Source organism: Podarcis bocagei, assembly GCF_964188305.1.
Source record: "Podarcis bocagei genome assembly, chromosome: 18".
Classification (NCBI taxonomy): Eukaryota; Metazoa; Chordata; class Lepidosauria; order Squamata; family Lacertidae; genus Podarcis; species Podarcis bocagei.
The window spans coordinates 3239254-3265438 of record NC_138144.1 but is presented as its reverse complement, the minus strand read 5'-3'; the positions used below and the strand labels follow the sequence as shown (position 1 = coordinate 3265438).

The following is a 26185-nucleotide window of genomic DNA, read 5'->3' as shown; positions in this document are numbered from 1 at the left end:
AGCCCGTATAGAGTCCTTATATGGGTTCCCTATTGGTAGGAGAAAATAGCAGAGGTCTTACCAGAGTATATTGGGACGCGGGTGGCGCTGTGGGTAAAACCACAGAGCCTAGGACTTGCCGATCGTATGGTCGGCGGTTCGAATCCCCGCGGCGGGGTGTGCTCCTGTTGCTCAGTCCCATCTCCTGCCCACCTAGCAGTTTGAAAGCACCCCTAAGTGCAAGTAGATAAATAGGTACTGCTTTATAGCGGGAAGGCAAACGGCGTTTCCGTGCGCTGCGGTGGTGCTGGCTCGCCAGAGCAGCTTCGTCACGCTGGCCACGTGACCCGGAAGTGTCTTCGGACAGCGCTGGCTCCCGGCCTCTTAAGCGAGATGAGCACGCAACCCCAGAGTCGGTCACGACTGGCCCGTACGGGCAGGGGTACCTTTACCTTTACCTTTTTACCAGAGTATATTGAGTAGCAAAGCAGCTAGTAATCCTGATCTTTATTCAAGGAACTGTTGCAACAGGGTCCCCACTCACAACACGCAGGACAGAGGAGAACCCCAAACAATGGTGTGCAAGCACCTATATAGACTTTTGAAATTGCCCACCCTGTAGCCCAAGACCACCCCCAAAACATCATACATACATCACAGAAGGAGGCGGTCTACAACAGAAATCCTGTCTGCCAGGATACCTGATAATGGTCACTGATTGCATTTCCTTGGCAGCCTGGGCATTCTTTTGTTAATACTTTAATTCCTGAGTCCAGGTCGCAGGCTCACCCTGTTCATACACAAATAAGACAGGATTTGTAAGCAAAAGGCAATGGGAAGGCTTTCTCCATTTGCCTCCCTTCCTGCAGAATATCTGAGGTCATTGGGAGAGTCAAAATGGCTTCAGGATTGCTCTCCCATACTATTTCAGACACATGGTTCAGATATTTAGATATGTGTGCGATTATGAATATTTATTCTATATATGAGACCTTAACATTCTTATAATGCCAGATAGTTCCCAATGTTCCCAAATAGTTGGCACTTTCAGATGCTCTCAGTCTGTAGCTTCCTCACTGCCAGGTGGCAAAGTCTGAAGGTAAACTGACTGTGTGGTGTACTGCAACCCTTTGTTGTTGTTTAGTTGTTTAGTCGTGTCCGACTCTTTGTGACCCCCTGGACCAGGCACTCCTGTCTTCCACTGCCTCCCGCAGTTTGGTCAAACTCATGCTGCCAGCTTCGAGAACACTGTCCCACCATCTCGTCCTCTGTCGTCCCCTTCTCCTTGTGCCCTCCATCTTTCCCAACATCAGGGTCTTTTCCAGGGAGTCTTCTCTTCTCATGAGGTGGCCAAAGTCTTGGAGCCTCAGCTTCAGGATCTGTCCTTCCAGTGAGCACTCAGGGCTGATTTCCTTCAGAATGGAGAGGTCTGATCTTCTTGCAGTCCATGGGACTCTCAAGAGTCTCCTCCAGCACCAGAATTCAAAAGCATCCATTCTTCGGCGATCAGCCTTCTTTATGGTCCAGCTTACATTTATTTAATTGCATTTGCATCCACCTTTTCCTCCCAAGGAACCCTGGCCTCTCCCGGGACCTTGTAGTCTTGACACTCTCTAGGCTTTGGACCTCGACTTGCGGTCCACCGATTTCCCCTCCGCCCTTCCCTCGCAGCCTAATAGGACAACCGTAGAAGTGGAAAAGCGAGACATCAGTTACAGGTACAAGCAAAGCAAATGTCAACCAGCCCAACTCTTGCAGAGCCAGGCATCCAATTAAACATTTTCTGCCCCACATCCACAGGCAAGTTTAGTAAGGGGACTGCGATGGGCCTCTTTAATTTTTTTTCAAACGAACAAGCCAGGACGCTCTATTGCCTTTTGTTCACACACATTCTACTCGTGTAAAAACACCAGGCAGGCCCCACAAATAACCCAGAGGTGCATTTTAAATAAAAGGACACATCTGCTCATGTAAAAACACGCTGATTCCCGAACCGTCCGCGGGCCAGATTGAGAAGGCAATTGGGCTAAATCCGGCCCCCGGGCCTTAGTTTCCTCGTGGTCCCTTCCAACTCTATGAATACACTGACGGGTTTTTCCTCCGCTTCTTCAGAAGGCTGCAGTTCCTGAGAGGCTCCTGCAGGCGGCGCTGCATGCCCGGGTTTATTTTTCTGCTTTTCAGAAATTGTGCTTCAAAGGAGACTTGCAATCATTTGCTCCGTTCCTGCCTCTCCCCGAGTGCCTGACTAACCTCCCTCCCCCTTGCAGCCAATGCCATCTGCACGGCTATTTTGATTTTGCTTCTCTTTTTTTGCGACGGTTATCACTCTGGTGTAAGGCTCCCGCATCTTATCTCTTCAGAGCGCCGTTACATAAGGCCCGGCTCGGAACTGTTCTCCAAGCAGCTGGCCCTGTTTCTCCCGCGACAGACTTTGCTTTTATTCTTGGATTTGCAGCCCGCCTCGTCTGAAGGGCCGCAACGGCATGTTGAAACACACAGCAAGGGCCTATGTCTCTGCCCGCCCCCCCCCAAACGCTCCTGGCGGGATGAAAAGAGCCCCATAAACTGAGCTGGGCTTCCCTCCATTAAAAGCCGGCCCAGACAAGAGCAGCTTTGCTCCCTGAGCGTTGGGTGTGTCTCCAGAGCATGTTCCCACCAATTTGGGGGGTGGGCCAGCTTGCAAACCCTCTGCGTTGGGTGGTGCCATTAACCACACGATTCCTCCTCAAGAGTTGCCTTCCGCAGCTTGGTTTAATAATAATAATAATCACAGTTCCTAAATGGAGCATTGTGGAAAAAGCAACTTCGTGAGAATTTTTTTACGGTTGCAGTAAAAAGGAGCTAAGGGACGCGGGTGGCGCTGTGGGTTAAACCACAGAGCCTAAGACTTGCCGATCAGAAGGTCGGCGGTTCGAATCCCCGCGACGGGGTGAGCTCCTGCTGTTCGGTCCCTGCTCCTGCCAACCTAGCAGTTCGAAAGCACGTCAGAGTGCAAGTAGATAAATAGGTACCACTCCGGCGGGAAGGTAAACGGCGTTTCCGTTCGCTGCTCTGGTTCACCAGAAGCGGCTTAGTCCTGCTGGCCACATGACCCGGAAGCTGGACGCCGGCTCCCTTGGCCAATAAAGCGAGATGAGCGCCACAACCCCAGAGTCGGCCACAACTGGACCTAATGGTCAGGGGTCCCTTTACCTTACCATAATTTTATGTTGTGATTGTGAGCCACCCTACAGGTAAAGGGTGACAAACAAATTTTAATAATAATAATAATAATAATAATAATAATAATAATAATAATCATGATGATGATGATGGATGACAGCAACAACTCTGAACCCCTTTTTCACCAGCTGCCTGGTACTTGACGCCTAACTTAAATGTTTCTCTCTGCCTCCCCTTTCTTTTCCAGGAATGCTTGAATACGAACCAGCCAAGAGGTTTTCGATACAACAGATAAGACACCACAAGTGAGTGCTTGAGGTTTCTTCTTCTTCTGCTGCTGCTTCCTTCTATCTGATTGTGATGGGATTTTTCTTGTGGCGGTGGTTGGGCACGAACCACTTCTTTGCTGCTTTGCTCGGAGGCAGCAGGAAGGAAGGATAAAAGGGAGCCGAGAGGGGAGCAGCGCTGGGTAATTTACAACCCTTTTTTTTTTTTAAAAAAAGAAAAGCATCCCATTTGGTTCTTTAAAAAGCCTTCGGGGAAGCTTTCAAAGCTGGCTCGCAGATCGATAAAAAGTATGCAGTTGCTTCGGAGGAAAGGCTGCGTTGCCCTAGTAAAAGCCACAGCAGGTATGGAATTCCCCAGTAAAACTGTCAGTGGGTGGGATCCTGTGTACTAATAGAGAACTCGATGTCCTGGCTGTGAATCCTGACCCGGAAAAAAAGTCTGAATCTGCACGCAAGTGGAAGAATGGGCAGGCATGGGAGGCTCCCCTCCCCCAAAGGTTTGCAGAAGGGCGAAATATATATACAGTGGTACCTCGTGTTATATACTTAATTCGTTCCGGAGGTCTGTTCTTAACCTGAAACTGTTCTTAACCTGAAGCACCACTTTAGCTAATGGGGCCTCCCGCTACTGCCGCGCCGCCGGAGCACGATTTCTGTTCTCATCCTGAAGCAAAGTTCTTAACCCGAGGTACTATTTCTGGGTTAGCGGAGTCTGTAACCTGAAGCGTATGTAACCCGAGGTACCATTGTATTTTTGAGGGGGGATCCCAAAAGGCGAAGTTCCCTTTTTCTTCCATCTTTCCCCTCCAGAAGCGAAGTCCGCATTCCGTGCCCACGGAGCATGCCCAGAAGAATGCCTCCGTCAGAACAGAGCATGCTCAGGAGGTGTGGAATGCTCGCTCAGCTGCCGGGGGGGGGGGCGGCATGGAGAGCCAGGAGTAAGGGGTGGAATGGAATGTGGAATCCCTTAAAGGTAAAGGGACCCCTGACCATTACGTCCAGTCGTGACCGACTCTGGGGTTGCGGCGCTCATCTCGCTTTATTGGCCGAGGGAGCCGGCGTACAGCTTCCGGGTCATGTTGCCAGCAGGACTAAGCCGCTTCTGGCGAACCAGAGCAGTGCATGGAAACGCCTGTCTCCAGGTTAAACAAGCATTTTGTTCAGAATATAGGGATCATTGGTTCTCGCAACCACCGATAAAAACTTTGCCACTGCTGTTGTTCTAGCGTTTGTCCGGTCTTCCAATAGGAACCTGACATAGTGAGCCTCTGATTTTCCCGGGAAAGGTACCAGCAAGGGTAGTATCAGTTCAGCCCTGGCTTGCTCATATTTCGCACAGTGCAGCAAAATATGTTTTATGGAATCGATGTCTTGAGCCCACGAGCAAAGTCTGTCCTGGTAGGGAACTCCTCTCAACGCTGCAGAAGGAAAGACGTTTAGTCTGGCTTTGGTGAAAAGCCTTTGATAGTTTGGCACTGTCAGGTTTTTAATGTAAGATGTTAACTTAAAGACATGCCCATATTGCACTCCTACTGCCAGCGGACTACAGACCATACACAGAGTCGGAAGGGACCACGAGAGTCACCCACTTGCAATTCAGGAACCTTTGCTCAAACCCCCACGGCGCTAAGATTTGAGAGCCTCTGTCGACTGCTCCTATGCAGAGAGCTTCCCCTGACCAGACCTTTCTGCAGGTTTCCAAGGTGCCTGTTTGCACCCGCGCCCGCTGTCTCTGCTGTTTTTGGCTGCTCCCATTCCTCCCCCCCCCCTTCCCTCCACCCTCGTGTCAGCTCTTTCATGTCAAGCTAACCCAGCTGGAAATAAAGGGCCGTCCCCAGAGACCCAGCTGCGGAGAGGCTGTAGGCTGCCTGGCGCAGAGATCAAGCGCTGGCATGCTGAGGCCGCGCGTTCCCTACTAACTGGGCCCTTGCAACCTCCTCCCAGGGCTTTTACCGTTGCTATTTTAGGCTCTCTACTGTCACAGCGCTGCCCGGAGAGATGGGGCTCAACCCTTCCATTCCTAGGGCTCCTCTTGCCCCAAAAACGAGGGCTATCGGTTACGTTCGCCCCTGTTTTTACAGCTCTGTTTTCTGTGGTTCCATTTTTCTCTTCCGTTCCCCAGAAAATGCAGGAGAGAACCTTCTTTCGTTTCCCCTTCGCCTCCTCACTCTGAATTACAATCGCAATCCTTCCCCCCCCCCACTTTTCCTTCTCATCCTCACCATAGATGCATATGCAAATGTTTGACTATAATCTCCCAGAGGGGGCTGCAATCAATATCTCCCTGCAGGGTACAAACCTTTTTTTTTTTTTTTTACTCCTGTGTTAAGTAGGGCACACGCAGGTGGGGGAAAGAGAAGGGACTTAAAATAGAGCAAATCGCGTCTTGACCACCTGCGCTGCTAATGTTTGCCGTTCTGTCGCGTCCCAGTCTGCTTTGTGTGAAGCTGCGGTCTGGCTTGAGTCAGACCACCGGCCCAACGGCTGTAGGATTGTCCGAGCCAGCTGCCTGGATAATAATAATAATAGTAATAATAATAATAATAATAATTTATTATTTATACCCCGCCCATCTGGCTGAGTTTCCCCAGCCACTCTGGGCGGCTTCCAGTCAAGTGTTCAAAACAGTACAGCGTTAAATATTAAAAACTTCCCTGAACAGGGCTGCCTTCAGATGTCTTTTAAAGATAGGATAGCTGCTTATTTCCTTCACATCTGAAGGGAGAGCGTTCCACAGGGCGGGCGCCACCACCGAGAAGGCCCTCTGCCTGGTTCCCTGTAACCTCACTTCTCGCAATGAGGGAGCTGCCAGAAGGCCCTCGGAGCTGGACCTCAGTGTCCGGGCTGAACGATGGGGGTGGAGACACTCCTTCAGGGATACTGGGCTGAGGCCGTTTAGGGCTTTAAAGCTCAGCACCAACACTTTGAATTGTGCTCGGTAACGTACTGGGAGCCAATGCAGATCTCTCAGAACCGGTGTTATGTGGTCTCGGTGGCCGCCCCCAGTCACCAGTCTAGCTGCCACATTCTGGATTAATTGCAGTTTCTGGGTCACCTTCAAAGGTAGCCCCACGTAGAGCGCGTTGCAGTAGTCCAAGCGGGAGATAACTAGAGCATGCACCACTCTGGCGAGACAGTCCGCGGGCAGGTAGGGTCTTAGCCTGCGTAGCAGATGGACCTGGTAGACAGCTGCCCTGGACACAGAACTGACCTGCGCCTCCATGGACAGCTGTGAGTCCAAAATGACTCCCAGGCTGCGCACCTGGTCCTTCAGGGGCACAGTTACCCCATTCAGGACCAGGGAGTCCCCCACACCTGCCTGCCCCCTGTCCCCCCAAAACAGTCCTTCTGTCTTGTCAGGATTCAACCTCAATCTGTTAGCCGCTGTTACCCTGGATAACTGTCCAGGGCCTCAGATTGGGGACTCGGAACCTTTTCGCAGGCAAAATGTGTGTGCCACCACTGATCTGCGCTCTCGCCCCTAAATGTAAAGGAAGGCTCTAGTCTTCATGGTCTGGGATATTGCCATGGACTGTGGCTGGTTGCTGAGGAGTGGTGGAAGGCAGCAGCCGGGGAACCCCCGGGGGTAGAAGGCTCAGAGCCTGTGTATTGGTGGTGGGACGACGAAGAAGGAGCAGACTGGAAACCTAAGCAGAGGCTCTTTTCTTTTCCTTTTATTAATAATTTTGAGGATTCAGGTTTTGTTTTGTTTTCAAAAATAACCTACTGTTTGCCGATCGGAAGGTCGGCGGTTCGAATCCCTACAACGGAGTGAGCTCCCGTTGCTCAGTCCCTGCTCCTGCCCACCTAGCAGTTCGAAAGCACCTCAAAGTGCAAGTAGATAAATAGGTACCACTCCGGCGGGAAGGTGAACGGCGTTTCCGTGCGCTGCTCTGGTTTGCCAGAAGCGGCTTAGTCCTGCTGGCCACATGACCCGGAAGCTGTACGCCGGCTCCCTTGGCCAGTAAAGCGAGATGAGCGCCGCAACCCCAGAGTCAGCCACGACTGGACCTAATGGTCAGGGGCCCCTTTCCCTTTTACTGTTTTGAGAAGGTGGGAGCAGATGCATTTTGGTATCCTGCACAAAAATACGTTGAATTTTTAAATGTTCTGAGACTACTTGAGATCTATGGATGAAGGGCGGTAGACTTCTTGGTGGTGGCGCCCGCCCTGTGGAACGCCCTCCCACCAGATGTCAAGGAAATAAACAACTATCTGATTTTAGAAGACATCCGAAGGCAGCCCTGTTTAGGGAAGCTTTTAGTGTTTGATGTTTTATCGTGTTTTTAATATTCCGTTGGGAGCCACCCAGATTGGCGAGGTATAAATCTATTTATTAATATTAATATTACAGTGGTACTTCGGGTTACATACGCTTCAGGTTACATACGCTTCAGGTTACAGACTCCGCTAACCCAGAAATAGTACCTCGGGTTAAGAACTTTGCTTCAGGATGAGAACAGAAATCGTGCTCCGGCGGCGCGGTGGCAGCAGGAGGCCCCATTAGCTAAAGTGGTGCTAGGTTAAGAACAGTTTCAGGTTAAGAACGGACCTCCGGAACGAATTAAATACTTAACCCGAGGTACCACTGTATTCTAGATGGGAGTGTGTGTTGATGCCATCCTCCCCCTTCCAAGAAAAGAAATGATAATAATAAAAAAATACACAGTCCGGAAATCCCAGCTGGAGCAGACGGGGAGCAAACGTTCAAGCAAATGACAGCAAATGGATTTAAAAGAAAGCCTGACGGTTATTTTCTAGGAAATCCTTAACTCCCAGATGGCAGCTGCAGTCTTGGGGGGGAGGGGGCTGGAACAGCTGTAAAAAGAATCCGTCTGCTTCCCCTCCCAACACACGGACTCCCCAGATGCCGACCTTGATAGGAGACAATTGGTGGGGCTGATGTGATTAAGAACTCTGCGCTCCCCACCATCCCCAATTGGCAGATGGCTTCAGAGCCTTGCAGTGGACGGATGGGTGGAAAAGTAGCCTATCTCCCTGAGAAGAGCTGCAATAATAATAATAATAATAATAATAATAATAATAATAATAATTTATTTATTTATTTATTTATTTATTTATACCCCGCCCATCTGGCTGAGTTTCCCCAGCCACTCTGGGCGGCTCCCAATCAAGTGTTAAAAACAGTACAGCGTTAGATATTAAAAACTTCCCTGAACAGGGCTGCCTTAAGATGTCTTCTGAATGTCAAATAGTTGTTCATTTCCTTGACGTCTGATGGGAGGGCGTTCCACAGGGCGGGCGCCACTACCGAGAAGGCCCTCTGCCTGGTTCCCTGTAGCTTTGCTTCTCGCAATGAGGGGACCGCCAGAAGGCCCTCGGCGCTGGATCTCAGTGTCCGGGCTGGACGATGGGGGTGGAGACGCTCCTTCAGGTATACTGGGCAGAGGTTGGGTGGCCGTCTTTGGTTGAGATTCCTGCATTTCAGAGGGTTGGACTGGATGACCCCTGGGGTCCTTCCGTGAGTCGAGGGTTCCTATCCCCAAGCACCCACCGCCTCCACTCCCTTCCCTCCCTTCTTTTCCTGCAGCTGGTTTCGGAAAAAACACGCGCAGGCCGACCCTCTTGTCCCCATCCCGCCCAGCCCGGAGACGAAGGACCGATGGCGGAGTATGACGGTGGTGCCTTACCTGGAAGACCTGCACGGCTACAACGAAGAGGAGGACGACGACGACTTGAAAGATGACTACTTGGAGGACGAGATCATCTACACTCAGGACTTCACCGTGCCAGGTAAGGGAGCCGGGAGGCGGCAGGGGATGGTTCCCGTTGGTCTTGGGGGCCCATCCAGGTTTACAGCAGGGCTGGATTTAGGTTTGATGAGGCCCTAAGCTACTGAAGAGGGACGCGGGTGGCGCTGTGGGTAAAACCCCAGAGCCTAGGGCTTGCCGATCAGAAGGTCGGCGGTTCGAATCCCCGCAACGACGGGGTGAGCTCCCGTTGCTCAGTCCCTGCTCCTGCCAACCTAGCAGTTCGAAAGCACGTCAAAGGGCAAGTAGATAAATAGGTACCACTCCGGCGGGAAGGTAAACGGCGTTTCCGTGCGCTGCTCTGGTTCGCCAGAAGCGGCTCAGTCATAGTGGCCACATGACCCGGAAGCTGTACGCCGGCTCCCTCAGCCAGTAAAGCGAGATGAGCGCCGCAACCCCAGAGTCGGTCACAACTGGACCTAATGGTCAGGGGTCCCTTTACCTTTAAGCTACTGAAGGCGCTAATTGTTGTCAACACCCATCTGTCTCAAGAGACAATGGAGTGCGTCTCTGGGGGTGAAGCCAAATTGACGCATTTACAGCATCGAAGGGACTTCCCCGGGTCGCAAGCCTGGGCCATGTGTCCGGAGGTCTTGGGCTGCCCAAATGGCAAGACCCCCCCCCGTCAGCCTCAAAGACGGGGTCCGAAGGAAAACAAAGCAAGACATTTGGCACCAGTTTGGGTCAGGGCCAGATTTAGGTTTGATAAGGCCCTCAGCTACTGAAGGTAATGGGGCCCTGTCTATGATCAGCTGTCCTTTGTCAACCACAAATCGTTGCTGTTTTTGTGTGTGGAATGTATGCTATATGGTAATTGATAGACCTAACAGATATCTCAAGCCATTTGCCCATGTTGCCCTGCAACCAGTCCATGCAGAATGTAGGCACCCTATATATAGAAAGGAGCAAACCAGGGATATTTTAGGGAACAGGCTAGCAGGCGGGGACCATGACTTACACCACAGGAGCCTACACAACACAAAACACTGTTGCTGGATGTTGGTTTTATTTCATTTGTTTTTTATCATGTTTTGGAAATCTACATCCAGGTGTTTTTTTCCTTTACATTTTTTGGGGCTTGTTTAGCTTATGCATAAATCCAGCACCGGCTTCCAGGGAGAGATGATCAACAAGCTAAGAAGAGCTCAGCTTCAGTGCTTGGCTATGTTGTTAAGATGGCTTGCTTCGTTCTTTGCTATGCATTTTGCGTTTTTTACATTGCGATTTTGTGTTGCGGACCACCCCCAGGATCTACAGATGTTGGACAGTATACTAATTTAAATAATAGCAACCGTAATATTGTTCAGATCGCAGTGGAGTTCATAACCAGGGGAACTGCTTCCCTGCAGATGTGCTAGGGGGGCAGGGGATGAAAAATTACTTGCCTTCGTTGTGTCCCTGAAATCAGCTAGAAGGGGGGTGGCTTCCGTCTCCAAGGTTTGCATTAATCATGCAACTAGCAGCTGCAGTTGCAATCGAAATTACTCAATTGCCCGTTGCAAACCAGGTTTGTTATCAAAATTTACAGACCCTTTGCACTGAGCAAATGAAAGTTGCCTTTTCAGCTGAATTTGGGGGAACGATTTGAAGCATCTGTCGCGTTCTGCTATTTCGATTGCTTTTGTTTGATTTGCTCCTTTGCAAGCCGCTGAAATCTACACTTCCGACTTGGGTTGCCTGCCGCGCGCGTTGTCCCACCCTCCCTCCCTGACGGCCTCGTGTTGCGTTTTCCTCAGGTGACGACAGCGAGGCAGGGCTTAGAGAGGACGAGAGCGCAGATCAGGAAGGATATTTTGCACTCCTCTTCGGGGAAGGAGATTCCGCCGCCGCCGCCGCCAGCTCAGAGGAAGGAAGGAGGCTTAGCTTAGATGACAAGAGAGCTCAGGAAAAAGAGGAAAACAACAAGGCGGCTTGCTTTTCCACCATCTAGGACCAGTCCCTGGCCTTGAACCGGGAATGGGTGGGCAGGAGATTGTTGGGGAAAGAGCCCCTATTAAACAATAGGTGCCCCTCCAAAATGCCCAGATCGCGGCCGGTCACCTTGCAAGTTCCTTGCCTTCTTGGAAAGTTAATGTACGTTCTTGGCGGCACTTCTCAGCACTGCAGTTCCGTGCCAGGGCCCCTTCCTGGTGTTCCCCGGTCACAGTTTCCACGTTCTGCACCCACCCAGAGCCCCAGCTCCCCTCCTGTGCCATGCCCTGCCAGCGCCCTTCTGAAATTTCAGGCCTCTACGGCTCCCTTTCGCCGTGCTGGCGGTCCTAGCCCGAAACCTCCGGCCATGCTGGCGCAAAACGCCAACCCCCGCCTCTCTGCGCTGTGTCGGCCCCCTCTGTGGGCACCGGCGGCGGATCATCATCGCTGCGGCATTAATCGCTGCCGTTATCTGCCGCCCGTCAAATCAGCCGCATCCTGGAGAGTTGTCAGTCGGCGATCTTGACAACATGGTGGATTGGCTTCTCCCTTCCTTGGCACACCCACCCACCCCTGGGGAACAACGACTCTTAAAAAGTTCTGCCGCCCCCACCCCCTTTTATCCAGATTTATTGTTATTGTTGCTTTTAAAAGGTTTTCTTTTCCGGAGAAAAGCTGTTCTTTTCCGCCTTCCGCGACCTTCGGTTTGAAGAGCGAAATAAAAAGCTTTGTTGCATTTTGAAATTCTCCCTTTTAAAATAACGCTTCCAATCCGACTCTTCGCTTTAGAAGCTTTGCAGTTCGGCTTACAGCAGGGTCGGTTATCCGCCGAAGAATATCCCCTGAGTTTTGTATGATCTTCCCGAACGCTCGGAAGGCATAAAAACACACACCACTATTTTAAAAACCAGCTCAGAAGGGGTGCAAAATAATCCCGAGGTCCCAAACATTTTGTGGCCCAGTGGAAAGAACCTTTGCGAGTAGAGCAAAAACCTCTGGGTCTGTGGAGAGTTTCTTGACAGTCAGAGAAAGCAGTGCAAGGCTTCCTTACAGGTTAGAAGAAAAGGTAAGATTGTGCCTGCGGTGGAGAAAGTCGATAGGTGGGTTTTTCTCTCATAATAATGAAACTCTGGGGTCATTCAGCACAGACCAAAGAAAATGTCATTTGCACAGTGCAGAGTTCATAGAAAAAGAGAAAGGGACCCAAGGGTCATCTAGTCCAACCCCCTGCAGTGCAGGAATTTTGGCTAAAGCATCCATGGCAGATGGCCACCCAACCTCTCTTGTCACTCTGAAGCCATGGATTCGAGTCCTGCCTTCCAGAGCAGGAGAAAACAAGCATGCTCCCTCTTCCGTGTGACAGCCCTTAAGATATTTGAAGCGTTCAACTGTGGAACTCCCTGCCACAGGGGGCAGCCATGGGCCGCCGCCTTGGATGGCTCTAAAAGAAGACCGCACAAATTCGAGGAGCACAAGCCGTAGCCAGGACAGCTGCTCTCTGCCCCTGCGGTCAGAAGCACAATATACATCCAGGAGGCTAAGTTCGGTCAGAATTGGGTACACACTCCCAGCCTTAACGCTGAATACATTTCTTCTCCTAAAGGGTAAAGGGACCCCTGACCATTAGGTCCAGTCGTGGCCGACTCTGGGGTTGCGGCGCTCATCTCGCTTTACTGGCCGAGGGAGCCGGCATACAGCTTCCGGGTCATGTGGCCAGCAGGACTAAGCCGCTTCTGGCGAACCAGAGCAGCACACGAAAACACCGTTTACCTTCCCGCCGGAGCGGTACCTATTTATCTACTTGCACTGGTGTGCTTTCGAACTGCTAGGTTGACAGGAGCAGGGACCGAGCAACGGGAGCTCACCCCGTCACGGGGATTTGAACCGCTGACCTTCTGATCGGCAAGCCCTAGGCTCTGTGGTTTAACCCACAGCGCCACCCACGTCCCTATTTTCTTCTCCTACCCCACTACAAATAAAAGCTTGGCGGGGCACGAGGGTGGAGCCCCAAGATTTCACCCGCTTGGGCAGAATTCCTTAAATTAGATCTAAAGCACGCGGCCAGGGTTCAGGGGGTTGAGGAGGAGGAGAATACAAACTCCTTGACCTTACGCGGCCCCTGCACTAACATGGAATCGGCGGAGGTTTTAACCTCACGTGCCATTGGCTTTTCCCACCCGAGATACCTGCTTGGGCAGAACAGCCGTCGAGCAAAACAGTTGCGAGCGATAGCGGCTCACTCGCTGTCGCCCGTGGAACTGCTTTTAAGAAAAATAAACACGTGAGCCAGGGTACCGCAATATTGAAATAGCCCTTGCCATCTCCGCAGCTACGCGAGCTACGGGAATCGATTCCCTTCCGGCCCCTCGGGGTGTCCTGCTTTCCAAAGTCATGAGGTCTAGCAACTTGGGAGTCAGGGACTTTGCTTGAGGCAGCTGCTGCGAGGCGGCACGCCCGAACGGCGCTGCACGGTTGCAGATTCGGGCTGCGCCCCAAGCGACGGAGGACCCCTGTGGGTGAAAGTGGCGGTTTTGCCACTCTCTCCAGAAACCCTTTTGTGGATATCTTCCTATATGAATAGAAATGTAGGGTGTCGTCAGGTTCTGCAACTGCGCCGGGGGGGGGGGGGAGAGAGAGACTTGGCATAGCAGAGGGGTCCCCTTTTTGTGTAGGGTTTGGGGTGCCGTGTTAAGAGAGCGCCAGGAAAAAACCCTTTTTCGGGATGGCGAGTCCCGCAGCGTTTGAGAACACCAGCTAAGCTGCAGGCAGAGGTGGCAGCACGGAGAAGAGAAAACCAGGAGAGTGAGTCACTTGCGGAGGCAGGAGCTGGCTTACATTGCGGGGAGGGAAACTCATTAAGGTTTCCATTGATCAGAAGAAGAAGGCGCTTTGGGGGGGTGGCTGCTTTGCATTCCCCCCCCCTTCCTCTGCTCCCTCCTTCCACGCCGAAGCACTTAAAAATTGATGTTGCTTGGCTGAATGTACTTGCATATATGGATATAAAATTCTCCATACACTATTCTTTACTTGGCTAGGAAAGTAGAGGGCCCCCCTCTCTTTTCTGCTCCCTCCCCAAAAAACCCCACCCCCTCCTCCCATTTCTGGGAACCCCACGGTTAAGAACCCGAAAGGGTTTGCCACTCTCTCCAGAAACCCTTTTGTGGATATCTTCCTATATGAATATAAAGGCAGGGTGTCGTCAGATTCTGCATATGCAGCAATGGAGAGAGGGGAGACCCTTTCTTTCTGTTTCTTTCTTTGTTAGTTGCCTTTTGTGCACCCTGCCTAAACGGCTTCTGGAGCAGAAAGCGAGGCAGTTGGTATCTCCGCAGGACAACTGCGTTAGAAGATGGAGGGGGGAAACCAAAACCCTCCACGACACGCAAGGCAAAGGGGACAGGGAGGGAAGAGGAAAACCCAAAACCCCGGCGCCGATTTCTGAAAGAGGTGCTCTTATAAGAATGACCCGCTGACTCGGTTCAAGGGCAGCCGGTGTCTTTTTGCTTGTTTTTATTTTGTTTTTATTTGTTAACATTTGCATTCCACCTCTACCTTCCACGGAGATCAAGGCGGGTCTCCCTGTTCCATCCTCACAGCAACCCTGCGATGTAGCTTAGGCTAAGAGACGGCAGCTGCCCCAAAAATCACCCCGCGAGCTTCAGGGTGGATTGGGGTTTTGAACCCTGGTCAGCCAGCTCATGGCCCAACGCTCTAACCATTGTGCCACACTTCTGCTCCCCCCCACTCTCCTGCAAAGGCCAGGTAAAGGTAAAGGGACCCCTGACCATTAGGTCCAGTCTTGACCGGCTCTGGGGTTGCGGCGCTCATCTCGCTTTACTGGCCAAGGGAGTCGGCGTACAGCATCCGGGTCATGTGGCCAGCAGGACTAAGCCGCTGCTGGCGAACAAGAGCAGCGCATGGAAACGCCATTTACCTTCCCGCTGGAGCTGTACCTATTGATCTACTTGCCCTTTGACGTGCTTTCGAACTGCTAGGTTGGCAGGAGCAGGGACCGAGCAACGGGAGCTCACCCCGTCATTGCGGGGATTTGAACCGGCAAGTCCTAGGCTCTGCGGTTTAACCCACATCGCCACCCGAAAAGAAAAGATATAGCAGCACATCAAATTGAAATAAATAAATGGGGATGAATGTGGTGCTACTCGTGAGCAGAACGCCACCTCTGGGGATCCATGCAACGGGTCTTTGAAGCAACCCCTTTTGCAAAGGTCTTAGGCAACGGCGTGTTGTTTTTTTGGAGGGGGAGGCCTAGCGTTCCCCAGGGATAAAGGACGACACGCTTTGGGTCGTGCGTAAGTCCTTTACGGTGGCGACTTACGTCTCCCCGGGGGGCCTCCGTGGGTGCTGTGACGGGAATCTGCGTCCTTGGGCGGAAAAAAGCAATCTGCAGCCGCCCCTTCTCCTGGCTCCGACTGAGTCATCCGGCTTGAAAAAGCCACCGCTCCTCTGCGTGAAAATTACCTTGGCAGGATCTGCCGGGAGGCACCGGCAGCGGCGGGGGGAGCGAGTGTGAGAGCAGCAGACGCGATCACAGAGGGCATTGTTAGCCGAAGGCAGGATTGACGTCCTCCTTCCCTCCCACCCGCCCCCGTTGCTGAGATAAGCAATTGTCGCTCTGCCTCATTTATATATATTTTTACGCTTTCTTGCGGGAAAGCAAATCGCTTGCACTCTTTGTGGGTTTTTTTCCCCCCTGGCATGGCGTTGCCGGGCGGTGTTGTAAACAAAAAAATGCCCTTTTCCCTTATGGGGTATCCAAGAGCCCATATAGAGTCCTTACATAGGTTCCCTATTGGTAGGAGAGAATAGCAGAGGCCAACCAGAGAATATTGAGAAGCAAAGCAGCTAGTAAGCCTGATCTTTATTGATCTGTTGCAACAGGGTGCTCCCCTCACTTGCAGGAGAGAGGAGGGACCCAGAAAAATGGCACGCAAGGCCTTATAAAGACTTTTGAAATTGCCCCCCTGTAGATCAAGACCACCCCCAGAAACATCATACATACATCACCGAAGGGGTGTAACCTAAGACCACCCCCCAGATACATCCCACCTACATCACAGAAATTTTAATACTGTTTTTCTCCTGTTGTTGTTTATCTCCTGCCTGGCAGGTTACTTGATTGGATTTCCTGGGGAGCCTGGCCAGTCTTTTGTAATGATAAAAACTTAGTTCCTGGGCCAGGTCACAGGATCACACCCTATTCAAACACAGACATATCCTTAAGACAGGAGGATTTGTGAAGGAAAAGACAATGGGGAGGCTTTTCCACTTTGAATCATAGAATCATAGAGTTGGAAGAGACCACAAGGGCCATCGAGTCCAACCCCCTGCCAAGCAGGAAACACCATCAGAGCACTCCTGACATTTGGTTGTCAAGCCTCTGCTTAAAGACCTCCAAAGTAGGAGACTCCACCACACTCCTGGGCAGCAAATTCCACTGTCGAACAGCTCTTACTGGCAGGAAGTTCTTCCTAATGTTTAGGTGGAATCTTCTTTCTTGTAGTTTGGATCCATTGCTCCGTGTCCGCTTCTCTGGAGCAGCAGAAAACAACCTTTCTCCCTCCTCTATATGACATCCTTTTATATATTTGAACATGGCTATCATATCACCCCTTAACCTCCTCTTCTCCAGGCTAAACATGCCCAGCTCCCTTAGCCGTTCCTCATAAGGCATCGTTTCCAGGCCTTTGACCATTTTGGTTGCCCTCCTCTGGACACGTTCCAGTTTGTCAGTGTCCTTCTTGAACTGTGGTGTCCAGAACTGGACACAGTACTCCAGGTGAGGTCTGACCAGAGCAGAATACAGTGGCACTATTACTTCCCTTGCAGAGAAAGCATTTGCTCAGTTTAGGAATCAAAATGGTTCCAGGTCGGTCTTCCTGATCTATGTACGTGCTTGGTTGGTACACTTATGAACATTACCATATATAGCTAAGACCATAAAATTCCTATCACAGCGGTAGTTGAGAAGACCCAGCTGTGGCGCTGGCGGCGTCCCGGATTTGCCTGGGAGAAGACCCGAGTTCGAATCCTCCCGCTCGCTGTGCCTCTCGCAGCCGAAACCTACTTTGTAGGGTCGTCTTGGGGACCGGATTGGGGGCAGAGCAATGCTCACGCTACCTCGAAACCCATTTGGGAGAGGAACAAGGCAGGATACAAACCTCCAGAAGATTAATAATAATAATTCAGAAGCGGCAACGCTTCCTGTAAGAAGAGGCAGGCTTTAAAAGAGAATTGGGGGGGGGGGATGCGGAAAAGTCTACAACAGCTGCTAGCCACACAGTTCTCCTATTGCAGGAGATTGCCGGGGATCTTGAGTGGGGAGATTCGCACTCAGGACCTGCCACGGGTGGGGGGTCTTGGTAGACTGCAGCAAGGACAGGGCTGGATCCAGCAACTCCACCGGGGCATCTGGTCAGCCACTGAGAAGACAGGGCGGTGAACTTCAGGCATCAAGCGTTTTCTCAAACCTGGGTCCCCGGCTGTCATCGGACTACAACTCCCATCGTCCCCGGCTAGTAGGACCAGCGGCCAGGGATGATGGGGGGCGTAGTTCAGCTGGAAACCCAAGTTTGAGAACAAAACGTTTCAGAAATATTTTAACAGAAACACAATCCAACAAAAAGTCCCAAAACATCTGGAGGGCTGAGTTTGCCTATGCCTGCTATAGAGTTACCGAAAGGACGATGGGAGTTGTAGTCCCAAAACATCTGGAGGGCCCAGTTTGCCTATGCCTACTCTATACCAATTCTCCCTAAAAGAAACGCTTCTGGTTTGTTTGTTTTTTAAATTAAAAGTTATTTTGAGCGTTTTCTCCAGTTCACTTCTAAACCCATTTCCCAGGAAGTTCCCACGTTTGAGGCTTAGATCCTCTCGTCTGCCCTCTGCGCATGCCCCGTGGCACAGACCTCCCCTGTACCTCCTCTTTTTTGTGTTTTTTTTCCGTGTTCCCGTGCGTTTGCCTTCCAGGACAGGTGCCTGACGAGGAAGCGAGGCAAAACGGGCAAAGCCGCTGCAGCCGTGGCCTCCCCAAGCCAGTCTGCATGAACGGGACGGAGCCAGCCCAGCTCGGTGGGAAGACGAAGGCCGAGCGGAGGGCCAGCGCATCGTCCAACCCTTCGCGCAAAGCCTCGTCTTCCACCAGCAGCAAGATTCGGAAGCTCTCCACCTGCAAGCAGCAGTGACGGCCGGAGCATCGCCCACCGCAGGTCTGTGCCTTCCTCTTCGCCTTCCTCTCTTTTTTCCGGAAAGGTGGTGCCGGCCAATGGTTAGAGCGCTTGCTTTGCATGCAGAAAGTCCCAGCTTTTTTTTTTAAAAAATGATATTTTATTAAAGTTTCCAAATTATAACAAAACAAATGGGGAAAAAAGCAAAAAAACATAGAAAATAGAAACAGTTAAAAACACATTAAATTTTGTAACATATCTTCTTACACTTATTTCCCCAGACCTCCTCATCCCTCCCTTTTTTGTATTGTAGTTAATAATAATAATAATAATAATAATAATAATAATAATAATAATAATAAATTTTATTTATATCCCGCCCTCCCCAGCCAAAGCCGGGCTCAGGGCGGCTAACAACAATCAAATAATCAGTCAAATAGTCACACAATCTAAAAATATTTCATTATAAAAATTAATTAAATCAAATTGATGGCAACCAATTAAGCAAAATTCTGTGCAGGTTCAATTTGTTAGTTCAGCAAATCCTTACCATCAAGTTTTTTACCCTATTCTAATCTTTCATTACATTACCTTACTCTATTCTCCTCATTGTCTTATAAAAGACCTTAACCTAAATTTTGTTTTTGATAACTTCTCTTAACCGTTATATTCTTTCCTAATCCCTTAAACTTTTATACCAGAGCCCAGCAATTTCATTTCATGCATCCTTCTAATATTCATCAATTATATAAAATTGACCTAATAACAAAAGATAAAAGTCTTCATCCAACGTCCCTTCCCCCAGGTCCCGGGTTTGTCAGTCCATTTATCCCATTAAGCTGGCACATTAACCTGGTGATCTTATATCCGAGGCCAGAAAGTCCCAGCTTTAGTCTGCAGGAGAGCCCTTGCCAGTCACTTTCGGCAGCGCTGAGCAACGGGGGTCAGTGATTTGACTCGTAGAATCAAGTGGGAATAATAATAATAATTAATAATAATAATAATAATAATAATAATAATAATGAATTTTATTTATACCCCGCTCTCCCCAGCCAAGACCGGGCTCAGGGCGGCTAACACCAAATATAAAAACAATTGATTGAAATACAGCTTGAAAAAGAAGATTAAAATACAACATTAAAATAATAATAATAATAATAAATTTATACCCCGCCCTCCGCAGCCAAGACCGGGCTCAGGGCGGCGAACACCAAATATAAAAAGCATTGATTGAAATACAGCTTGAAAAACAAGATTAAAATACAGCATTAAAATAATAATAATAAATTTATTTATACCCCGCCCTCCCCAGCCAAGACGTTAAAATGCAACATTAAAATGCAGCCTCATTTCAGTGGAAACTCAAATCAAAAACTTTTTGGGGGATGAAAACGTCAAGTCTTCAACCAAGGCTAACTATCCAGACTGGTCCTACGTGGGCCAGAAAAAAGCCAGGGAATTCCCCAAATAGGAGTTCCAACACAGAAGGAGAAAGGAAAAAAGAAAGAGGGGGAGGGAATCAAATTGATTCCAAGCCAAAGACCCAACTCTTACAGGCCCTGCGGAAAGAGATCAGATCCTGCAGGGCCCTGGTCTCATGAGACAGAGCGTTCCACCAAGTCGGGGCCAGTGCTGAAAAGACCCCGGCTCTGGTTGAGGCTAATCTGACTTCCTTAGGGCTGCCTCCTCGCTCTTTGTGATGGAGGATCTGTTCCTCCTTCTCCTCTCTTTCGGCAAAGTCAGGGCCGGAGGAAGGAGTCCCTTATCAAGTTAACCAGAGGAACTCACTGCCACAAGGTGTTTTGCACCATCTAGACTCGCAAGCATCCTTTTCGGGGTGTTTTAATCCCCCCCCCCCGAAAAAATAGAGGGTGCTTCCGACTCTTACGTACTAACCAAGGCAAGGTTTATTGTAAAAATAAATAAATAAATGCATGTATTTAATGAGCTTAAGTGAGCAGGGATCGCGGAGCAAGGCAGACGTGATCAGCTCGTGCATCCGGCTTTCATCTGACTTGACGTATATCCCTCCCTTTCCCAGCTCTGCAGAAAACCCCGAATCCCCACCCCGAACAAAATAATAATAATAAAATCCCTCCCCGGCTGTTTTCGCCCAGCTCTCCTGATTCATAAGCTCAGCCCAGGAAGAAAGAAGAGAAAATGATTCGTCTGTGATCTGCCCACCCCCGCCTGGCCTCGCCGCAGTAATGCACTTAGCCGGTGGCGCCTTCTCTTCCTTGCAACTCCCCCCCCCCAAAAAAAAAAGCTTTTATCTCCTTGGCTCGCAACCAGGTTTCTCCATTCTCTCCCCTCCCTCTCCGGTTCTTCTTCTTTCGCCTCCTTCCTAAGTCTCCGAATAGCTTCAGAAAATAAGATGGAATGAGTTATCTCATGCAAGTGAGACTGAATCTGTATCAGGAGGGGGGGTGTCCCCCCAAAAAAACCTCCAAGATAGAGAGATTTGGAGGCGAGCATCGCCCCCCCAGAAAAAGGTGGCTATCGAGCTTTTGCTTGCCGGACCAGCCAAGGCAAGCCCCCAAATAATTCAGCCGAAATCTTCCCTCCAGGCCCTTCATTCGATCAAGTCCTTTGCAGCAGCCAAAGAAGAAAATCTCTCTTGCTTTTTTCGAAGCCGGAGACCGTGTTCCCATCTCTCCTTTCCCTCCAGGCTAAATCTTTCTCCATCTTGACCCCACCTTCTGTGAACTGCCCACCCCATGTTCCAGTTTGCCTTCGGCCGCTTTTGCTTCGCCTCAGAACTGGGCGCAGGTTTCTTGCTTTAATTCGGAGGCAAAAGCGAAACCGGGGCTTTGGAAACGGCGGTTCCCTTTAGCGCAGCCAAAGATTGCGTTGGGCTTCTTTGCAACTGCGTTGCGCTCCTGGCTCGCGGTTTTTATTTTTGCTTCTTGGCCAAGGTAGGTTGAACTTACTCCCAGTAGACCTGCTGCAACTTAGCAAGATGTGTTTTCTGTGGATCTCCTCTGCAGGCCCAGAAAGCCATGATAAACGCTAAAAAGATTCCTCTCTGCCCTGGCCAGCTGCCCCTGCTAAGCCTCGCTAAGGCTTTTCGCCTTCTGCCTTGAAAGACCTCGGACCGCGTACTGTTTTCCGGCGCTTGCTAAAAACATTTCTGCTTGGACGGGCCAACCCAGACATTTTAAAAGCCTGCGCAAGCTCTGATCTGCTTTTAGCCTGTTGTTAAAAGATGGAATGTCTTAAATTAAGTGTTGCCGATTTTTCTCAGAATCGGAGAACTGGGGGGGTTGGAAGGGGACCGTAGTGGTCATTTAGTCCAATGCAATGCAGGGATCTTTTTTCACCAGCGTGGGGCTCTCTCTCTCTCTCTATTATTTTTAAAAAAATTATGTCACCTGTTGTTGTCCTGTGTGAGTGCCTGGAGGCTGTTTGAGGATGGATGGCGGCTAATGGATTGAGGTTGAATCCTGACAAGACAGAAGTACTGTTTTGGGGGGACAGGAGGCAGGCGGGTGTGGAGGACTCCCTGGTCCTGAATGGGGTCACTGTGCCCCCTGAAGGACCAGGTGCGCAGCCTGGGAGTCATTCTGGACTCACAGCTGTCCATGGAGGCGCAGGTCAATTCTGTGTCCAGGGCAGCTCCATCTGGTACGCAGGATGAGACCCTCCCTGCCCGCAGACTGTCTCCCCAGAGTGGTGCATGCTCTGGTTATCTCCCGCTTGGACTACTGCCATGCGCTCTACGTGGGGCTACCTTTGAAGGTGACCCGGAAACTGCAACTAATCCAGAATGAGGCAGCTAGACTGGTGACTGGGAGTGGCCGCCGAGACCACATAACACCGGTCTTGAAAGACCTACATTGGCTCCCAGGATGTTTCCAAGCACAATTCAAAGTGTTGGTGCTGACCTTGAAAGCCCTCAACGGCCCAGTATCCCTGAAGGAGCATCTCCACCCCCCATCGTTCTGCCCGGACACTGAGGTCCAGCACCGAGGGCCTTCTGGCGGTTCCCTCATTGTGAGAAGCAAAACTACAGGGAACCAGGCAGAGGGCCTTCTCGGTGGTGGCACCCGCCCTGTGGAACGCCCTCCCACCAGATGTCAAAGAGATAAACAACTACCTGACATTCAGAAGACATCTGAAGGCAGCCCTGTTCAGGGAAGTTTTTAATGTGTGACATTTTAGTGTATTTTTGGTCTCTGTGGAAGCCGCCCAGAGTGGCTGGGGAAACCCAGCCAGATGGGCGGGGTACAAATAATAAATTATTATTATTATTATTATTATTATTATTATTATTATTATTATTGAATGAACGGCTGTATGCAGATGTTGTTAATAATAATAATAATAATAATTGTAGTGGGGTTTTTAAAGTTTTAAATTATGCACTCTTTTTTGCACATGGGTGACACAACAGAGCAGCGTGCAACAAATCGCAGAACTTTTTCTGACATCTTGATTTCTCTTTCTCTCTCCCTCCCCCCCCTTTTTTTTTTTTTAAACTCTTTGCAGCCAGAGCCCCGAATTACTGCGCTTGGCGGCCGCCGTATCCCCTCCTCGGCTCTCTGTGCATCTCTCCCCCTCCCCCCCGGCCGTTCCCTTGCCCGCCCCCCACGCCGGCATCCCTGGTAGCCGACCCCCCCTAGACCCCCGCTTGCAATCCAAAAGAGAGCGAGCCAAGAAACAGGAAGAGCAACACCTTTTTGTAAAGAAAATAAAAGACGCAATCTTCTTTATTTGGGGAGGGGGGCAGAAGACGACGACGACACCCAACGCCAGTTCAGCAAATCCTGCTTTTTTTAGACTGAGAAGACGAAAACGCCTGGCTGCGCTTCACCTCCCGAAATCCTGTCTTGTGTGGCCGTCCGGATTCCCACGACTTGTTGGGGGGGATTTTTTGAAGTGGGAGGGGGCTGTTCGTGGTTTGGGGGGGGGCTTTTTGAGATGGGGGGGGCGAGTTCCCTCCAGGACTTGGCACATCTCCCCTCCCCTCCTCGTGTTAGAATTTTTGAAAGCCATCGACACGCACTTTATGTAGTAGACTACTGTTATATAATATATATATTATATATTATATTTTTTTCCCCTCCCCTACCCCTTCTTTCTTTCTTTCTTTTTTCGGCCCCCTCCTCCCTCTCTTCCCCCCTCCCTCTTTTTTTGAGGGGGGGGAGGGCGGTTTATATTTGCAGTTATCTTTAGAGAACTTCCTTGCACATTTGTGACCGTATCTGGAAAGAGCTGGGGAGGGGAATGTCACGGCCTGCAAAAATTGAGGTGGGGGGGGGGAAGAAGAGAGGTTCAGAAAGTGGGGAGGGGGCGTTATGGGGAGGGGAAAACCCGGTATTTAAAACGTCAGCAAAAATCACCACACTATTAAAACGAAAATAATAAAATCTGCATGCTGTTTATAAGGGCTGGAGCAAAGGGAAGTGAGCGCTTTTTTTTTTCTTTCTTTCCTTTTTTTTCTTTTTTTAAATGAAAATAAAAAGTCAAAATGGAGCCATGGGTTTCTGAGCCTGTTTTTTTTTGGGGGGGGGGGCGGTGCTGATTTAGCCCAGCCTCGGAGGAAAAAACCATTGAGCTAGATACAGTGGTACCTCGGGTTACATATGCTTCAGGTTACAGATGCTTCAGGTTACAGACTCCGCTAACCCAGAAATAGTGCTTCGGGTTAAGAACGTTGCTTCAGGATGAGAACAGAAATTGCATGGAGACCCCATTAGCTAAAGTGGTGCTTCAGGTTAAGAACAGTTTCAGGTTAAGAACGGACCTCAAGAACGAATTAAGTACGTACCTCTGTATTGGCACGTGGAGATGCCCAAGTCATCGAATCCTAGAGTTGGAAGAGACCACAAGGGCCACCGAGTCCAACCCCCTGCCAAGCAGGAAACACCATCAGAGCACTCCTGACATATGGTTGTCAAGCCTCTGCTTAAAGACCGCCAAAGGAGGAGACTCCACCACACTCCTTGGCAGCAAATTCCACTGTCAAACAGCTCTTACTGTCAGGAAGTTCTTCCTAATGTTTAGGTGGAATCTTCTTTCTTGTAGTTTGGGTCCATTGCTCCGTGTCCGCTTCTCTGGAGCAGCAGAAAACAACCTTTCTCCCTCCTCCATGTGACATCCTTTTATATATTTGAACATGGCTATCATATCACCCCTTAACCTCCTCTTCTCCAGGCTAAAGTCTTCCATAATAGGAGCCTTTGGGTGGATGCAGCTCTGGGGCGCAGCAAAGACCCCCTCGGATTTTGGGGGGACACTTTACACTCTATGCGATACAGAGACTGGAGGAGGCAAGATCTTTTTCCATTAAGGGAGCCCCAGCCAACGCACTTAGGTCCCTCTCCCTGGGTGAACGTGGTCCCTGATTCGGAGGTAAAATTTCTGCCTCCAGCTGGACCCCTGACGCCTCCACGTTTGTCACCATATCTTGCACGTATAGCCCAATCTTCCCCTCCCAAGAGTACGTGCTGCTCCTTCCTTAAAAGGTAAAGGGACCCCTGACCATTAGGTCCAGTCATGGCCGACTCTGGGGTTGCGGCGCTCATCTCGCTTTACTGGCCGAGGGAGCCGGTGTACAGCTTCCGGGTCACGTGGCCAGCAGGACTAAGCCGCTTCTGGCGAACCAGAGCAGCGCACGGAAACGCCGTTTACCTTCCCGCCGGAGTGATACCTATTGATCTACTTGCACTTTGACGTGCTTTCATACTACTAGGTGGGCAGGAGCAGGGACCGAGCAACGGGAGCTCACCCCATCGCGGGGATTCAAACCGCCGACCTTCCTTTAAACCCTGAAAATTAGGCTTGAGGCACAGCGAGGTCACCTGGTGGGTTAGTTGGCCGAGCAGGGATTCGAACCCAGGTCTCAGTCTGATGCAGAAGGCTGCAGCACGCCGCATCGTTTGCCGTCTGCTGGGAAAGAGCCTTTTTCCGTTGTGGCTGCAGTTCAGAGCTGTCTGGGCTGGTGGATCTCCCAATTCCCGCTGTCGCCACTGCGGTGGTCTCGACGTAGCTGGCCTCCAAACTCCCATCAGCCAGCAGTGAGAAATTAAAGGTAAAGGGACCCCTGACCATTAGGTCCAGTCGTGGCCGACTCTGGGGTTGCGGCGCTCATCTCGCTTTACTGGCCGAGGGAGCCGGCGTACAGCTTCCGGGTCATGTGGCCAGCAGGACTAAGCCGCTTCTGGTGAACCAGAGCAGCGCACGGAAATGCCGTTTACCTTCCCACCGGAGTGGTACCTATTTATCTGCTTGCACTCTGACGTGCTTTCGAACTGCTAGGTTGGCAGGAGCAGGGACCGAGCAACGGGAGCTCACCCCGTCGCGGGGATTTGAACCGCCGACCTTCCGATCGGCAAGCCCTAGGCTCTGTGGTTTAACCCACAGCGCCACCCATGTCCCAGCAGTGAGGAATTACAGGAGTTCTATTTCTTTACTGCATTTTTATCCCACTGGCATCCTCTATTTTTCATTCTCGCAACAACCCTGTGAGGTAGACTAGACTGACTGGGGAAGGGCCACACCTTGGCGATGGAACCCCTATCTTGCATGTATACGTTGCCAGGATCAGTCCCAGGGTGGCGTCTCGCAAAAGGGCCGCAGACCCTTTCGGAAGCGCCGGGAGGCTGCTGCCAGCCAGTGTAAGGGCTACTGTGCTCAATGTGGGTTTGGCTGACACTGCAAAGTCACTTCCTGCCTAGGCCTTGAAGGAGAGATGGGAGCTTGTGGGAAAGGGCGGCAAAACAATTAAAAACTCAAGCACTTGCACCATGGGGGGGCAACCTAAGGCCCGGGGGCCGGATCCGGCCCAATTGCCTTCTCAGTCTGGCCCGCGGACAGTCTGGGAATCAGCGTGTTTTTACATGAGCAGAATGTGTGCTTTTATTTAAAATGCATTTCTGGATTACCGTAT

The 26185-nt window shown here is 50.6% G+C and overlaps 1 protein-coding gene across 2 annotated transcripts in view; it reads left to right on the top strand.

The window, feature by feature from the left end:
* The window catches only part of STK11 (serine/threonine kinase 11), a 53033-nt gene extending 29264 nt beyond the window's left edge, over positions 1-23769 (top strand). The window contains exons 7-10 of one of the 2 annotated variants that reach the window (XM_081177887.1): positions 3389-3446; positions 8980-9182; positions 18098-18336; positions 22783-23769. In XM_081177887.1, the coding sequence (XP_081034013.1) occupies positions 3389-3446; positions 8980-9182; positions 18098-18312 (476 nt within the window). In that variant the 3' untranslated portion in view covers positions 18313-18336; positions 22783-23769. Of the gene's footprint in view, positions 1-3388; positions 3447-8979; positions 9183-10935; positions 11855-18097; positions 18337-22782 lie in introns of those variants that run through there. The other variant, XM_081177888.1, reaches the window with a different exon arrangement.
* Positions 23770-26185: the final 2416 nt, after the last annotated feature.